The sequence below is a fragment of the Schistocerca serialis genome, chromosome 2, assembly GCF_023864345.2.
Source record: "Schistocerca serialis cubense isolate TAMUIC-IGC-003099 chromosome 2, iqSchSeri2.2, whole genome shotgun sequence".
Classification (NCBI taxonomy): domain Eukaryota; kingdom Metazoa; phylum Arthropoda; class Insecta; order Orthoptera; family Acrididae; genus Schistocerca; species Schistocerca serialis.
Window position 1 is genome coordinate 426,853,666 of NC_064639.1, and position 18,829 is coordinate 426,872,494.

Consider the following 18,829-nt stretch of genomic DNA (forward strand, 5'->3'; position numbering starts at 1 on the left):
AACCGCTTGCTCATGGATTTTATCAAGTTTAAGAACTCTCTGCAAAGTGGCACGAGGCACTCCGAATGTTTTTGCAGCACCTTTCACAATAACCGTTTTGCTGTCACTGCTGCTATGGCACATACCATCCGAGATTTATCCTACTGATGCCTCTGGTTCTTATATTCATAGCGCTTCTTTGTTGTCGGCATTCTGCAAGGGCGAACAAAAGCCCTAGAGCCTATTATCGCAATTTGAAAATTCTGTTTGTTTGTTTGTTGCTGTGTGAGTTGTATATATGAACTTTAAACAGAATTCGGCTAACCATATCCCCATAAAATCATTTTAATATTTTACATTGTTTAAGAGAATAGATGGTGTAATTATGGGTCCTCTTTAAATAGGGGCCGTTTTTTACAGCAACTCAATGGGCCCATATTACACCAACCAAAGCCTCAAGGCCACTATCACGTGTATCCTGAAAGCGTGTGTTACGTAAAACTTGCTTCTAAAAGTAGCTTAGGATTCCGTTATTCCGAATATCACTGAGAAATTGTTTTAAACTAACGAGAAGGATATAAAAAGAAAACGGTTTCACATACCTGCCAAACGTTTGCAGTCCTGAGCAAACACCGATTCGCGCAATAACCGACGCTGTAACTACGCTGCTTGAAACTATGCTTCTAACTTAGAACTGCTACCGCAGGCACCGCTTACAGTCCCGGTCGCCAGACTGCAGCACTTCCTATACCCTTTTTGTGAGGGGTGCCCATATTTACACCTTTTCCTCTGCTGAAGACTCATGGATAAAGTATCAAATTAATTCCATCTTGCTATTTTAGAGTAAAGGATCGTTTATATCCGTCTTCTTCCAATGTGGCCCATGTAAGCTGAAAGGTTGGATACTCCTGTTCTAGACAGTTCACCACTTTCGGTTTAGAGTGGAGTCTAGTAAGACACTGAGCGCGTATATGTAACGCCCAACAGGTATGCAACACACCTAATGTACAGGTAGCGCGGGTTCGACAATAACTGAACGAAGCTACCATAGACACTACCGTAGTCTGCACTTAGTTATAAGACGGATATGCGGAAAGTAAGTTCCGATCGCTCAAGAAATGAAAACCACTGTAACAATGTAATAAAGCTTTGCGCATACGTGTTCGACAGTGTCTCTAGTATGCCTGTCGGTTGCATCACTTCGCTCCTTTCAGTTCGGAGCGCATGGTGAGCACATAAAGATGCGTAGAAAATAATGTCTCCCGCCAATTACGAGGTCATGGTGAGAGATTTCGCCTGATGTTATGCAGCCCACACTACAGAACTGTCATACGGTTTCTATTACGTGACAATTCACGGTCGCAATGAAAATGCTGCTGCAGCGTTTTCGATGGGAAGTGTTTGATTACCCGCAATGCAGCCCGTAATTGGCTCCCTCTGTACTCACATTAACTACTGGCTATGAGGACAACATTTTCGCACAGACAACGAGCTATAGATGAGCGTAGAGAATTGACGGGAAGCACAGGCGGCTGCCTTCTATGACGAGGGTATTGGAAAGTTGGTACATGGCTAAGACAAATGTCTTAAGTCGGAGTGGTGACTGTGTAGAGCAGCGGCTGGAAGCTGTAGCTATCTGTTGCAGACAAAATATTTTTGATTATCACAGCCGTTTCCATTTCTCGATCAATCGGAACTTACTTTCTGAACAGCCCTAGTAGTTTTGTACAGTAGCTTACTGTAGTGTTAGAACTCTAGTTGAAACCCGTTTCAGTATAATGTCCCCCCTGTGCCGGCAGGCTGCTGTCGCTGCAGCTGCCCCAGCGGTGCTCGCCAGAGCTGCAGACGCTGGAGGACCACTCGGCGGCGTCGGCGCCGCTGTCCTGCTCGTCGTCGTCGGCGTCGTCGCTGACGAGCGTGGCGGCGGCGTCGGGCCCCGGCGCGGCGCTGCCGGCGGCGTTCGGCGGCAGCTACCACGGGCTGTGCGGCCTCAACGGCGCCGCCTGCTCGTCGCGCACCTCGGACAGCGGCGGCGTGGCCGGCGAGCGGCGGCGCAGCTCTGCGCGCTACTCGCTGCTCGACGCGCTCGACCTGGAGTACGCGCTGCTGCGCGCCGCCGCGCGTGGCTCCGTGGGGCCGTACTCGCTCAGCGAGTCGCTGCACAAGCTCACCTTCACGCAGAGCCTCGCCTTCCCGGCGCTGGCGCGCGGCCTGGCCGGCAAGCGGCGCCGCAGCGACCAGCGCGGGGGCAGCGGGTCGGCCGCAGGGCGCGGGGGTGGCGCCGGGGGCGGACCGCCCCTCGGCCGCGACGGCGAGTCGGGCCTCAACGCCTTCGCCAAGGTCGTCACGGCGCTCGTCCTCGTACTCGTCAGCGTCCTCGTCTTCGGCGTCGTCTACAAGTTCGTGCGCACGTGAGGATTGCTCGTGTCCCCTTGGCCGGGGCACTATAACGTCTCCGCCCCCCACGGAGGGGGTGTGGACGTCGGTGCCGGGCCGAGGGGACACGATGCACTCGTATCGTAAGCGGTACGTGCGGCGGCCAGCTCAGCTCGCTGGTGGGTCTCGTTGGACGCTATGCTGTCTCAGAATGACGGGAATCGCGCAGCACCTCCGGATTTTTATGTTTCGAGACTCCTTCTGCTGAAATCTCTGCCTTTATCAAAAAGGAATGAGCATATCTCCTCACTTGGTTGGCATTTCATTGTCTACGTTATCCAAGTTTGGACTGTACATTCTACAGCTACCTTTCAACACACATTACGGCACTCCGCGATTTAGTCTAATACGTCTATTACGTCCTGTTAATATGGTCTGGTATTTCGTGCAGAATAAAAAAATATACGAGTATATATTTTTTATAAGTGCCCAAGTAGCCTTTGATTATTGTCTTAGAAGAATCACTGATCTTCCTTCAAGCACACTTTAAAATCTTTATACATACAGTCCCACCCTACAAGTGTAGAGCTCACAGCAGTCATACATTCAAAACTTAAATCATTGTCCGCAGTGAGGAAACTGGATCCCCGAGCCACCCTCCACACCGCAGTGATGCTTCCCAAGACGACAACGAATGCTACAACGAATAGTATTGACGTGATCTATTCTTTTTTTGTTCATCGTTCTTTTGATTCGTATCACTCTCTTCTTTTCGGACTAGGACTTGCCTTCTAGCTGCTCCAAGATTCGATATATACCAGTGCACACAGCTCAATCGCAACTGGTACACAATACGTTTAGTATGCTATATCGTTAGCCGGTTTGAGCACCAGATTCGGCTAGATAATATATGGATGTTGTCTGTTATTTCGGTCATGCGTGTCTAAAAGAACAGAAAATATCCTTATATAATATATAGTGTATACGCCATACGACGTTTCGATATTTCAGTGCGGATGGACAACACTATCCGAAACCTTGCGGGAATACAGATAGGCTGCGAGCAAGTGGATTCATGGATAAGGGGCGTTACTCTGTTGCGTGAGTTATATGGAAGTTTGGATCCGTCGGGGGACGTGCTCGAATAACCCAGGCGATTAAGAGAACCTCTTGCGTAAGATGGGAAATCTTTCGCCGTTTGGTTCACTCATTGCCCCACTAGAACTAAGTGTTTGACATTTCTTACGTCGTGTATCGAATAGATATTGTTTCTATCCAGACAGTGTCCAGGTAATTTCATAAAGCTGATTGTCCACCTACGCTACATCTGACCATCCACTCAAGCGTAAAATTTATCATTTTTTACGCCTATCTCGGATTCACTAGAAGCGAACTTCACTTGCAGTGCGGCAGACATTCAGACAATTGTCTCTTACAGCCGAATCTGGTCAATCAGATCTGTTCCTCGAACGCCTCTCAGTTCTGGCAGCGACGCATGCTTTGCTAAACCCCGCACGAAGGAATCACACACTAAGGGGTTTGGCACGACCAATCAATCTATCACCCAGATAACGATTTAGTATCGTCTAGCATTTAAAGGACAATATCATGTGGATCTGTCTGGCGGTGAGAGTAACTCTCCTTTTGCCATGTGGAATTTATCGAGGTCCCAAGAATTGAACTATACGTGATGCTAGATTGTCCCTCGACAAAGAAAAGTCGGCCAAACACATGTAGCTTACAGTAAACACAAAAAGATGTTCTCTTTTGGGTGCCACATTCATTCTAAATGTACGTTTCTCGGCGTGTCATCTCTGAACATTGCCCACACTCAAATCGCAGGACAAAATCAGTGTCGTTTCGTAACTCATAATGATGCTTTTCCATATACTATCATCCCGTTCAGCAATTATCATAAAATTTTCGTGACGTTAAGCTCTCCGTTGGATCATTAGCTAGCAGTTTGTGTACCAATTGCAGTATGGGTGAAATACAAAGAGCGAGCTCCTCTGTAGTCTTCCTCGAGTTAGTATTGGTAACTCTTTTTAATGGTAGCCTAGTCACAATGTCTTTCGAGGGTACTGTAGGAAAGTATAACCCGTTTTGTCGATTTGTGTACGCTTAAATGCAGGCAACCTGCGCATCTTCTTCCTTACCCTTTATCGTAAATACTGTTCGCGTCACTGTCAGACGAATAGTGTAGGGGTAGCAATACTTCCAGACTGCTGTCTAAATGGTCGTCCCGCTGTGTAAAAATTGCCTATTCGCGGCTATTCAGGCATACTTCACCGTGTAGTCCAACAACACCAGCACATACGTTTCCTACTGGCTGCTCATTTAAGTTGTCATCATTGAATTTTAACGCTATAATTAATTTATTTTCAATTTCGGTAAAAATATGTCTTATGAAGTGGCCCAATAATTCTGATTCTGTATCCAATGCGAAGAATTCATTTCTGAAAACGCGAAACTATTACTTGAGTCTAGCTGTTGACTTACATACTACACAACAAAAGCGCAAACTTACTATTCAAAACATTGAGCAATAATAACTCATGTGCGCTCATGAGCAACTTTTATTCAGATGTAAGAGACAGATGCAACAGTATGTAGAGTCTATTGAAATAATCACTAAAATGTATACACCTTACAAGTCACTATTGCCTATCTGTCATCTCTCCATATGAATAGGGCGACTCCGTTCCTATGTTGCTGAAAACCTCTTTCAGTTGTCTCCTACATCTGGAAATTCTTCTGAAGTTCAGTAGCCATAAGGTAACATTGTTGATTCTGTAAATCAGTACGTGTTCACGTGCTTCGGTATTTGTTTTCAAGCGCTTCAGCCAACGCTGTTAATTCTACACTGCTGTACCTGATGACCCTACAGTGCCACTGACAGGTTAGTTAAGGAACATTACAATTCATTTTTATATTCTTCAAGACGAAAGTGATCGCTGGCAATTAAATCGACTTTTACGAAATGGATTATTTTATCTCATGTAATAAAGAGGCAGAACACGGCCTCTATCAGTCATCAATAGCCTCTCCATTCCAAACGCCGAATGCATCTTCGATTGCTCAGATCTGTGCCATTCTTCATTATCTGCTCTAAGTGCTACAAATGCCTCCTTAATTCAAATTACAGCATAACTATTGGAACGAAAGCAGATAAGTCTTGAAGAGCTCTGAAATTTTAGTAGTAAACGTAAACGTCTTTATTACTTGAGGCTTTCCGATAGAGGTGTTCAAAAGACTTTAACTAGTTTACAGAAAGCAAATATCAATCTTGAACGCTGAAATCGGAAAGAAAAAATTAACACGTAAATCTATGAGGTTTGTTAATTCGAATTTATGGCCTTACAAGCGTGCCTATTGTTAAGATCAAAAACAAGTGTTTCTTGCAAATTATTGTCGGTACGCAGTTGTTCTAGGCTGAGGACATTGTTCAGGGCAGCAAAGTCGTTCTACAAGACCCACCAGCTGGCTACACCACTGCACAGCCCGAATTCCGTGGTTTCCGCAAGAGCTGTATCTCTTGCTGACCGGTTGTGCATTCTTTTCATTACGTGAAAACTGCTCATTTAACACGGACGATGGTGAACGTGGACTTATGGTGCGGAACATGGACTTACGGTGCGTTTTCCTGAGATGTTCCATGTAATGTTCAGACAGTTTGCGCGAGGTCATTTTAACGCTATGCTTCCAGTCCTGAGCATCTGCTTCTACTCGAATCTCGTCAAGTCTGGTGAAAAGAGGAGGAGAAGAGGTGAAGAATGAGAGGGAGGAAGAAGAAGAGAAGAAGGAGAAGGACATCACGCTTAAAGTCAACTCGTGTCATCGAAATGTTGCGTGATGATATTTTCGTCGAATGCTACGATTTACACTACATATATTTACCAGAAAGTAAAGTTAGTGTTCTAATGTGTAATTTTGGCACTGTTTAAGACAATATCTTTTTATTGTTTGGGAGCACCTTATATATTTGTCCTTTTTGGAATCATACCATATATTAAAGAGACATATATTTACAGAATTACGATATTTGCTCTTGTCACTGTCTGGAAGGAAAGACGATGTGGCTAAACATTCAGTCAGAATGGGCAAACTGTGCCTTCAGATTGCAGCTTTAGATATAATATTTAGTTTAAGTTAGTTGCTTCCTTATTTCTTAGAACTACTGAGTTATCTTAATTTTTTGTCATGATATATATGAGAGAGTTCAGATAATAGGTTTATACCACGCTAAAAAAGCCTCACGTGTTCTAATCTTTGCAGTTCTGCAATGTATCCTCTAAGCAGTGAAGGCATTTATGTTTGGGCATCGTTATTGCAAACTGTCGACTGGCTTTTGTAAACGCGTATTTAAAGCAAGATTTCACGATATAAATAATTCTTTCAATCCTTTTGCCTGACGTTCGTGAGTAAAATATTTGATCCGATTCTAAACTGGAGCATATTAGTAAATAATATTTTTTCAGTACTATCACTAGCAACACTAAAGAAAAACAGCAAGCAGTATTGGTAATCGGATGGGAGAGCCAATTTCGTGAATGACCTTCATTGCTCACAAGCTTATAAGATGATATTAGTTATTGTTGAAGCCGTGCGCAAGAAAGCATTGTGAAAATTTTAAAATGTTTGACTGTGTGTGGGGACAAGCGGTGGGGGGGGGGGGGGGGGGGGGAGCTTCACATTTAGATTCTCCATAAACAGTGACCGTGGAATATACGTATCCTTTCGTGTACTGTTCTCAGCTAATTCCATAAAATGAAGTTACCCAGCCGAGTCTTTGAATTTATATGAAAATTGACTCTATAAAAACGTTGATTACGTTTTCAAAATACCATTTCAATTCAGTCCCCGTTGATTGCTTCAGAATTAAATATTTGATATCAGATACCTACCAGAATGTGTCCTACCTTCACTGTTCTAGATAAATTCAAAAATCAGTTGTGTGTTATTGACGACGGAAGTGGTAGTATAGAGGGCATCGTGCCATTTGAATAACAGAAGTGACAAGAGAATTATAAATGAACTTTCTCATTTACTGCTAACCAATCAGTGTGATGAACGGTACTGTTGTCACTAACGTGTTGCCTTTCAATTCTAACGAGTTCTCATTAGCAGTAAATAATATCCCTCCCCTCGTGACAATGTGATATCCAATCAGTTCACGATACAAAATATCATGACTTCCGTTACGTAGAAATCCATACATTTGCTGATTGCCATATGTATCACGACGACATTATGCAGCTGTGCAGATTTCTCGCAAAAACCATCTCATGATTGTTGATAGTACTGAAGAAATAAGCCTCCAGTTAAAACAGTTTCAAAAGAACGAAAGTTTTTTACAACAAATAAAGTATGCATAGCATGCGTAATTTAGTTCAAAGTTAGAAATTTTTGTATTGAACACAGAATATTTTAAAACTTGAAGTTTTATAATTCATAATCCAGTTACAGAACAATAGGATTAGGTAATGAGCGGATAATTTGACGCCATCTCAGGTAAACAGCGAACTGCCTGTATTGTGAAGCGATCTGTTATGCAGGAAACCAAATAAGTTGAATTTTTAGATGTTTCATCATTCCTTCAGCTACTGTTTGGCAAAACGATTTGGTGTACGATATATACCTACTTCAGCTTCCTTACAATGGCCCAACACCGTAGTAATTTATCATGCTGCGGTCATTAGAATGAATGTAACAAAATAACGAAAATAGAAAGCAATGATTAACTATATACAGATCATTTTACGACACAGGCAGTGTGAAGGCTGCAACTGTTATACATCGTGATATGGAAAAAAATAATATTTATTTTACATAAAAATCCAGAAAATATACTTGTGCAAGGAACACGTCTTTTATTGTATTAGCAGTTAAGGTCAATAAAACCTTTTTAAAGAGCGTAAGGTCAGTAGACTATGCTAACATAATTTTAAAGGGATCACTTACCAAGAAGACTCACATACTATAGTGGAATGAAAGTCGGAGGATCGTCTGGCCTAATCTCTAAATGAAAGCACGAATTGTCTGCGAGGATATACTATGTCCCAGCCTTCGATTCCATGGTGTAGCTTAAGCATCACACTTATGCAAAACTAATATTTTTTCTTCGTTAACAGGATGTTCTAACAATAGATTGCTCTTCATTGGTGAATAATTCAATAGAAGAGGGCGTAGTTAGCTCACAAAATGTCTTTGAATTATCCTCAGGTTTGGTACATCTTCCCAACAGAAACCACATAAACATGTGCTTTCAGCCAGAAGGCTTGGAAATAGTTGTACCCTTGCAAGTCAATTCTGCAAAACTTGTTATATACTTGATACGAACTTTATTCTTGTACTTTCTAATACTCTGTTCTTACGAAATCTCTTTTACCTATCTGAATGATATGTACTGTGCATATAACGGAACAATTAAATAACATTACCAAAGTTTTATATACATCACTCTCTTTTTCTCAGAATTTTAAGATACCTAATGTAGCCCTAAACGTTTTGCAGTGGTTTTCTTTAGCGGAAATCAGAGGCACAGAATATGGACACCAGTCTTCACACTGCAGTATAACACAGTAAGAATAACAATTAAAAATAACAGTCCGGCATTACTAGTTCACTAATAGTTCTATACATAATCATTGAGCAAAATCGAGTTAGACTCATATTTTCCAACGAAGAACAGGAAAATCTCAACAGCATTTTATATGTGGGAAAAAAATATATGATACATATTACAAGAAGAAGAAAATATTACTGAAACACATATATTGAGAAAGGCGTCTAAAACATTTTTCATAAGAAATTCATAACACGCACTGAAAGGTAGAAATGTCAGAGTAGGATTTAATAAAGTAAATTGACACTCTGTCACAATGACACACATACTAAAAAATGTAATGCGTTTAAAAAAATCATGTGCAATGTTCTACAGTGCATGGTACTAATGTATTGCCATTTTCCTTAGCTCTACATCTCAGTCATTACAAGGGTGGAGGGGTGCCAATTCAGACTTAATGAAGTAGGGCGTGGAGACGTGCATGAGCCACAGTAGTATATACATGTTCGTAGGATTAGTAGACTGAAGAGAGTGCAAGGGGCATACCGGCATGTTAGTTGTCCTGGAGCCGCCAGCGGGTGTGTGGTAGTGGAGAGAGATGCAAAGAAACAGACCAAGAATGTTTTTGATATTATAGTTTATCTTGTGAAAACTGTGTATAATCGAAGGAAAATCGTACAGTTGAGACCAATCAAATGGGGTAGCGCAGTTTTTAACACACCGATTTCATATTCGAGAAGACGGAGATTTTGCTGCACAGCCTTACTGATTTAGATTTTCCATGGTTGACCATCTGTCGTACAATCCTTTGTGTATGTATATTTGAATTATTTATTATCATTATATCATCAGATATAATGATAATCCTATATAGTTGTAAGATGATCAGTGGGTAAATAAATAAATACATAAAACGTAGAATATCTACGATAAAACTCAAACATGAGTTATTAAGAGTCCAGGAGAAATAGTTTCAGTATATACTAACATGGGTGTACGAAAAGGTGTTTTATGACACCAGTTTTATTCAATGTATGCATATATTACGACAAACGATAATGAATTATAAACCTTTTGGTAATCGATACTGAAATCGACATGAATAGTTACAATTGCACCGTGACACTTGCATATAATCAACTAATAGTTTCTTGTTCCGAAGATTTGTTCCAACAACCCTCTGCTTCAATTATAGAAGGCAATCGAAGGCAATAAATTTGAAATATCGCTCGGTAAAACAGACTCCATGGGTACTAGGGACTTATATAACATCGCTTCAGTAATGGTGTCTCACCAAATAAGTTTCAAAGCTCACTTCCTTGCATTATATATCCATCCTTTGAGGTAATTAATATTAAAAACTAAGTCGAGAAATATAAATTTAAGATACAAAGTAAGGAGGGCAACTGTGGAGAGCAACAAGAACAGTTCGATGACAGGGGCACGGATGAACGATTCTGAATTGTGAGTCCTTATTAGTAACGACAGAAAGAGGAACTGCAACTTCAGAAAAACGCTTATCAGTTACCGATATAACTAAGAAGTACGCGAACGAATACGTAAATTCCACTACATCAGGCATATAAAAGACGAACGTGAACATCTTGTAGAAACTTGAGATCGCCGGCCGCTGTGGCATTACGGTTCTAGGCACTTCAGTCTGGAACCGCGTGACCGCTGCGGTCGCAGGTTCGAATCCTGCCTCGGGCATGGATGTGTGTGATGTCCTTAGGTTAGTTAGGTTTACGTAGTTCTAAGTTCTAGGGGACTGATGACCAAAGATGTTAAGTCCCATAGTGCTCAGAGCCATTTGAACCATTTGAAACTTGAGATCCGTTGGAAAAGCGATGACTAATGTGCGTATCCTGTGATCAGAGGATAGATATGTCCCATCCATACGCGCAGCCATCTTACGAGGCCCATTTCCAGCAAGGCATCGACAATATTTTCTAATGACGGAAAATAAAATATTCTTTCACACAAACTGGGTTTTAAATTTTTTTCTCTGTTCCACATATAAACTAAAAACAGTTCTTATACCACAATTGTAACCAAGATTTACGGGCAACTTCCTTTGGTTGTAAGATACACGGGGTGGACTGAAATATGGAAACACCAAAAGCACAAAACATAACGATATTAAATCGGTGAAGGAAAACAGATAGTATTCGAAACAGCTTCCAGTTTTCTCGAGATGGATAAATACAGGTCCTGTGTGGTTTTAAAAAGGAAATCACATACCATTCTTCTTGTAGAATAATGACAAGTTCAGGTAACGGCGATGGAGGTGGATAGCGATCACGTACCCTTCTCTCCAGAGTAGACTACAGAGGCTCATGGAAATTGAGATCTGGTGACTGTAGTAGCCAGGATTCATCCTCATTCATCCTCGTGTTCACAAAACGTATCCTGGATGGTGCGAGCTGTGTGTACAGGGGCGCTGTCGTCTAGGAACATAGTATCACCACTGTGGAACAAACATCGTACCATGAGATGGATCTGGGCAGCCAAAATAGTCGCATAATCCTTGGCAGTAATGTGACTTTGCAGGACAACCACGGGGATAATGAAATATCAGAATATGGCTGCCAAAATCATCACCGAAAATCTACCACTTTTCACTTTTGGGACGTAAACTCGCCCAGTGGTTCGAAACAGTATGAAACATGACTCATCCGACCAAATCGGTTTCATCTATTGCCCAACATTCCAAGTTTTATGGCTTCAGCACCACGTTTTCCTGTTAAGGGCATTTGCATCACTGAAGGCTGGTTTTGGAATTCCACCTCCCGCTGCAATTCCCAGCTTGTAGTGCTCCGTTCATGTTGTTTCTCTGCTGACAAGGTCGCAATTGCGACGGTCAGATCTGCAGTGACTTTTGCAGCTAATGTCTCCCTATTTTTGTCAAATTCTTCTTGAATGACCGTCCGTCACGATCACTGAACACACACTTTCATTCGCATTTTGACTTGGCGGAAAATGTTTTTCGGCTTTCCCTGTGTGTAGTATAAATCTTCGATAAAGTGGAGTGGCTCTTGGAGCAACCAAACACATCGGCTGCCTTGGTTACGCAAGCACCCACCATACGAGTACCAACGGTTGCCCGCGTTCGAATTCATTTAGCTCCGACATAATGTACTGACAGCCACACAGAGCACTGTCCGTAGCTCGACTGAAATTTGCAACGTATTGAGGACACTGCACAGGTGGCGTTCGCAGTCGAATAAACGAGCGCAACCTCCAGGCTTGGCTAGCATCTGAGTTTATGTTCAAGCATGTATTAATCGCAGTGTTCACGTAATTTTGTCCAATCATTGTATGGCACAATTGGAAATTCAGTCTGAAATATTATTAGTTTGGACTTTCTGTGCATCACTACCACGTTGCATGATATTTCGCTGAAAATTCTCTGACTCTACAAAGGGTCGTAGCTCTAACAGCCCTCTAATTGCTAGGCGTCGACAATACTGTGTAATCAGGCAAAATAAATTATACTTTCACACAAACTGGGTTTAAAATAAAACCAAAGGCGCATCATCATAGATCACATTAAATTTTTGCCGAAGAACCGAAATGTCAAACTAATATTTGATTAAACTTCGGCGGCCTCCTATCAAACATCATTCACTCCACATTCCATTATTTTTCGGGATTGCATCGGGAATATTATTAACTCTTGTACCGCTATTTCTGCTGAAAACCTTTCAATAATTCTCAAGATAAGTCGCATGTAGGATTTTTAAAGCACTTTACGCTGTGGAGTAAATGCGTCTGCATAAAAGATAACATTACGATTCTTGAAGTTTTCTCTGTGTACTGAATATTCTATGAGGTTGCGGGATTGCAGCTGGACCAGGGAGACTTCTTGCCAGAAGATTCGGCTGGCAACCGTCCAGTGGCGGGCACTCACCTGAAGATGGCTATACGAAGGCAGCCGAAATATTGTCGCGAGAAGTCAACACCTCACGCCAAGGATGCAGTTGTTATTACTTAAATGGAAATAATACGGGGTTATTTCACTCGATTGCAAACAGATTCTTTCATTTGCACGTTTTTACAAGGCAACAAAATAAAACATTCCGGTCTAAAGTTCGAGCGTCTGACTCATCCAGGAAGCCAGGGATCATTTAGACTGTAGACCGGATAGATATTTTGGTTCGTTCACCCATTTAGGCGCAGGACTGAGTAAAACTGGACGTCAAAACCCCAATCTGAACATTCAGAATTCCTCATTTTCAGCACTCTTTGATTAAAAAATTTCCAATAACAAATAAATTTATGTAATGTGGAAAAACAAGGGAATTTTCAGATTTTCAAAAGACAAAGAATAATGTTAGTCTTAAGTTGCAGGATTAACAAAATTTAACTTATGAGTTGGTTTGTTAATATTTTAAAACAGTTCTCAAATACACTCCTGGAAATGGAAAAAAGAACACATTGACACCGGTGTGTCAGACCCACCATACTTGCTCCGGACACTGCGAGAGGGCTGTACAAGCAATGATCACACGCACGGCACAGCGGACACACCAGGAACCGCGGTGTTGGCCGTCGAATGGCGCTAGCTGCGCAGCATTTGTGCACCGCCGCCGTCAGTGTCAGCCAGTTTGCCGTGGCATACGGAGCTCCATCGCAGTCTTTAACACTGGTAGCATGCCTCGACAGCGTGGACGTCAACCGTATGTGCAGTTGACGGACTTTGAGCGAGGGCGTATAGTGGGCATGCGGGAGGCCGGGTGGACGTACCGCCGAATCGCTCAACACGTGGGGCGTGAGGTCTCCACAGTACATCGATGTTGTCGCCAGTGGTCGGCGGAAGGTGCACGTGCCCGTCGACCTGGGACCGGACCGCAGCGACGCACGGATGCACGCCAAGACCGTAGGATCCTACGCAGTGCCGTAGGGGACCGCACCGCCACTTCCCAGCAAATTAGGGACACTGTTGCTCCTGGGGTATCGGCGAGGGCCATTCGCAACCGTCTCCATGAAGCTGGGCTACGGTCCCGCACACCGTTAGGCCGTCTTCCGCTCACTCCCCAACATCGTGCAGCCCGCCTCCAGTGGTGTCGCGACAGGCGTGAATGGAGGGACGAATGGAGACGTGTCGTCTTCAGCGATGAGAGTCGCTTCTGCCTTGGTGCCAATGATGGTCGTATGCGTGTTTGGCGCTGTGCAGGTGAGCGCCACAATCAGGACTGCATACGACCGAGGCACACAGGGCCAACACCCGGCATCATGGTGTGGGGAGCGATCTCCTACACTGGCCGTACACCACTGGTGATTGTCGAGGAGACACTGAATAGTGCATGGTACATCCAAACTGTCATCGAACCCATCGTTCTACCATTCCTAGACCGGCAAGGGAACTTGCTGTTCCAACAGGACAATGCACGTCCGCATGTATCCCGTGCCACCCAACGTGCTCTAGAAGGTGTAAGTCAACTATCCTGGCCAGCAAGATCTCCGGATCTGTCCCCCATTGAGCATGTTTGGGACTGGATGGAGCGTCGTCTCACGCGGTCTGCACGCCCAACACGAACGCTGGTCCAACTGAGGCGTCAGGTGGAAATGGCATGGCAAGCCGTTCCACAGGACTACATCCAGCATCTCTACGATCGTCTCCATGGGAGAATAGCAGCCTGCATTGCTGCGAAAGGTGGATATACACTGTACTAGTGCCGACATTGTGCATGCTCTGTTGCCTATGTCTATGTGCCTGTGGTTCTGTCAGTGTGATCATGTGATTTATCTGACCCCAGGAATGTGTCAATAAAGTTTCCCCTTCCTGGGACAATGAATTCACGGTGTTCTTATTTCAAGTTCCAGGAGTGTATGTGAGATTCATTTCCACTGTCATCATACATTTTATTGTGTTTATTTTTGCAAAATATTTCTATTTGGATTCTTACGTCCATCACTTCGCTTTAAGAGAGTCGTTCAGTAAATAATTTAACACACTTTCTCGGCCAGTTTCGGTTAAAAAGTGCGGAATTTTTTGTCGGACATCATGGAACTTCCCTCTTCATGAAGTTCCGATAGGTGGCGGCGCTATACGCAGCCTTCAAAATGGCGTCTGTCAAGGAGGTGCGTTCCAATCAGAGAGCTGTCATTGTATTGAAATATTAAGAGGCCAAATCACATAAACTGCATTTATTAGTGGCAGGAATTATCTCTTATTTAAAGTTTGGAATTTTATTCTTTGGTTTTCCGCTGAGTTTACTTTTATTTATGACCAATGTAATTAGTATCGATCATGATTTTATTTAATTATTATCCGTCAAGTAATGTGAGATGAATACTGAAAATGAATAAAGGCCCCAATGGTTGTCTTGGCGTTCACGTCGTTGAGCTGCAGAGCATGTAGAAAGAATATGTGGTCGGCCGAAATCTTAAAATGTCTCTTAACCACACAGTTAAAACTTCTGTGGACTCTTCGAATGTAAATGTAGTTCGTGAAAAATGAAGCGTGGATGTCCGACTGCGATCAAGGAAATACTCAAATAAAATCACGGGCCATTATTCTTCCCGAAATAGTGACCTTGGTTGCAGCAACGCTCGAAAAAATTCAATATTAATTTCCCCGAAATTCCTAAGGCATCGTTCGTAATCCACGGTTTTATGAAACTCAATTCGTCGTAAATAAAATATTCATTGCCTTTTCATTTCATCAGATGTATTAACTATATTCGTTCAATTACTTTCAAATGATAATAACTGCTATTTTCACATATAGAGCCGTAAATAATTTTAATTAACATTATCGACGTCAGTGACTGCCTTAACAATAGGCACGATACTGCAGAAAGCTATGTTTCCCTTCTCTGTCAAGTCTAGATACCAAAAGGTAATAAACTAATATAATAACGCACACACTAAACTTGTTGCGTCCCTTTAGTCGCTTCATTAAAGACTGAGATACACAAGAATGATAGGTACTCACCTACGCTCTCGCAGCTAAATGTTCGTTGGCACTGTACAAAATGTACGATACCGTGCGATACCGATTCATGTGTAGTTTGCTTATTAACACAATACCACATCGCAACATCGAGTATTCCACCCAAAGCAATTATTTTTCTGTAGGAGGTAAAAGTAGAATTAGCTCCGAGATATCAAATAACAATATTACTGTGCTTGTCTGTAACAACGGTTCTATCTTTTCTAATATCATTAGGCCAATACAGAAGTCTACGAAATTTTTAAACGTGATGGAGAAGTGCTGGTTCTGAAATGCACGGCAGTAATTTAGAAAACAAAAGGCAATAAAATGGTTTTAATAGTCTGAAGAAACGAGGATATAAGATAAACACCAACAAAAGCAAAACGAGGAGAATGGAATTTAGTCGAATTAAATCAGGTGATGCTTAGGGAATTAGATTAGGAAATGAGACACTTAAAGTAGTAAAGGAGTTTTGGTATTTGGGCAGAAAAATAACCGATGATGGTCGAAGGAGAGAAGATATAAAATGTAGACTGGCAATGGGAAGGAAGGCGTTTCTGAAGAAGAGAAATCTGTATAGATTTAAGTGTCAGGACGTCTTTTCTAAAATGTATTTACATGGAGTATAGTCATGTATGGAGGTGAAACATGGACGATAAACAGACAAGAAGAAAATAAAAGCTTTCGAAATGTGGTGCTACAGAAGAATGCTGAAGATTAGATGGGCAGACCACGTAAATAATAAGAAGGTACTGAATAGAATTGGGTAGAAAAGGAATTTGTGACACAATTTGAAAAAGGTATCGATTGGTACGACACGTTCTGAGACATCAAGGGATCGCCAACTTAGTACTGGAAGGGCTCGTGCAGGGTAAAAATCGGAGAGAGAGACCGAAGGATGAATACACTAAACAGATTCTGAAGGATGTAGGTTGTAGTAGTTACAGGTTATAGGACTCATTCTTCCTATCCTATGCCAGGGGTCCTCAGTAACAAAGACATTACCATTGTTAATGATTCACAAATTTCAACACAGAATATGTTATTTGAAATAAAAGTAAAATAGTTTCACGACATTTCTGTTACACCACAAAGCTACGCTGTTAGAAATTGAATAAACATCTTGTATCTATGTGTGGCGGTTTAGCAACATAATTTGTCACCAGCTGTTGTGGAGGTTCAAGCTAGCGTTCATTATAAAAGTCACGATATTCTGTTGGTATGTATGGCTGCGATTTATTTATGTCATTGGATAATCAGGAACACATGGCAACAATGGTCGGTTGATTGTAGAAAGCAACAGTTTAATATTAGGAACAACCAATCCATGAATGAAATTATTTCCTTTGACGCAGGATCCTTCATATTTAATTTATAAGTATCTACTCAAGAACGTAGGGTTCGTTTCTTAGACGTACGAATGAAAATGCGTTAAGTTTTCGAACAACATAGTTGCATGAAACTTATGAAGAAGCAGATAGTGAGATTAGTTTATCACTTACTTTCGATTCTTGTTCAGTATTTCCTGACACATACTGTGCGTCTGTCTTTTGCATTTGTTTGCCAGTATTTAATTTATAATTTATGGCATAACTTTATCTACCATATATTCCACAATTTTATCGTTTTTCTCATTCATCTAGCTTGGACTTCAATAATCGTAGTCTCCACTATAAATTGAACTAGCCACTTCATTTTCACCCTATTTTGTAACATCAGAAGGACAGAGTCGTTATTAAAATTATTTGCATACATTAAGTCATTATGTATGCAACGTTATATCAGATTTTTGACATTATTTACTAAGTGCAAATACAGTGTTGCTCTGCAAGTGGCGGCTTCAATACGGGAACGCTAGCCTAGCGCCATTGAGTTATCTAGCTATTTTGGTAAGTGTATGGGTTTTTCTTCCTTACTCTAAATCGCAGACATTCTGAAAAGATGTTTCCGTACCGAGCTGTCCGTCTCTCAGGCTACCAGTGTCTTTGAAGAACTCAGTAGGGATATACACTCCTGGAAATTGAAATACGAACACCGTAAATTCATTGTCTCAGGAAGGGGAAACTTTATTGACACATTCCTGGGGTCAGATACATCACATGATCACACTGACAGAACCACAGGCACATAGACACAGGCAACAGAGCATGCACAATGTCGGCACTAGTACAGTGTATATCCACCTTTCGCAGCAATGCAGGCTGCTATTCTCCCATGGAGACGATCGTAGAGATGCTGGATGTAGTCCTGTGGAACGGCTTGCCATGCCATTTCCACCTGGCGCCTCAGTTGGACCAGCGTTCGTGCTGGACGTGCAGACCGCGTGAGACGACGCTTCATCCAGTCCCAAACATGCTCAATGGGGGACAGATCCGGAGATCTTGCTGGCCAGGGTAGTTGACTTACACCTTCTAGAGCACGTTGGGTGGCACGGGATACATGCGGACGTGCATTGTCCTGTTGGAACTGCAAGTTCCCTTGCCGGTCTAGGAATGGTAGAACGATGGGTTCGATGACGGTTTGGATGTACCGTGCACTATTCAGTGTCCCCTCGACGATCACCAGTGGTGTACGGCCAGTGTAGGAGATCGCTCCCCACACCATGATGCCGGGTGTTGGCCCTGTGTGCCTCGGTCGTATGTAGTCCTGATTGTGGCGCTCACCTGCACGGCGCCAAACACGCATACGACCATCATTGGCACCAAGGCAGAAGCGACTCTCATCGCTGAAGACGACACGTCTCCATTCGTCCCTCCATTCACGCCTGTCGCGACACCACTGGAGGCGGGCTGCACGATGTTGGGGCGTGAGCGGAAGACGGCCTAACGGTGTGCGGGACCGTAGCCCAGCTTCATGGAGACGGTTGCGAATGGTCCTCGCCGATACCCCAGGAGCAACAGTGTCCCTAATTTGCTGGGAAGTGGCGGTGCGGTCCCCTACGGCACTGCGTAGGATCCTACAGTTTTGGC

General features: G+C 42.7%; 1 protein-coding gene across 1 annotated transcript in view; it reads left to right on the forward strand.

Moving 5' to 3' along the window:
• The window catches only part of LOC126456036 (uncharacterized), a 164,263-nt gene extending 161,869 nt beyond the window's left edge, over positions 1-2,394 (forward strand). The window contains exon 5 of the mRNA XM_050091792.1: positions 1,779-2,394. Coding sequence (XP_049947749.1) covers positions 1,779-2,394 — 616 coding nt within the window. The remainder of the gene's footprint in view (positions 1-1,778) is intronic.
• Positions 2,395-18,829: the final 16,435 nt, after the last annotated feature.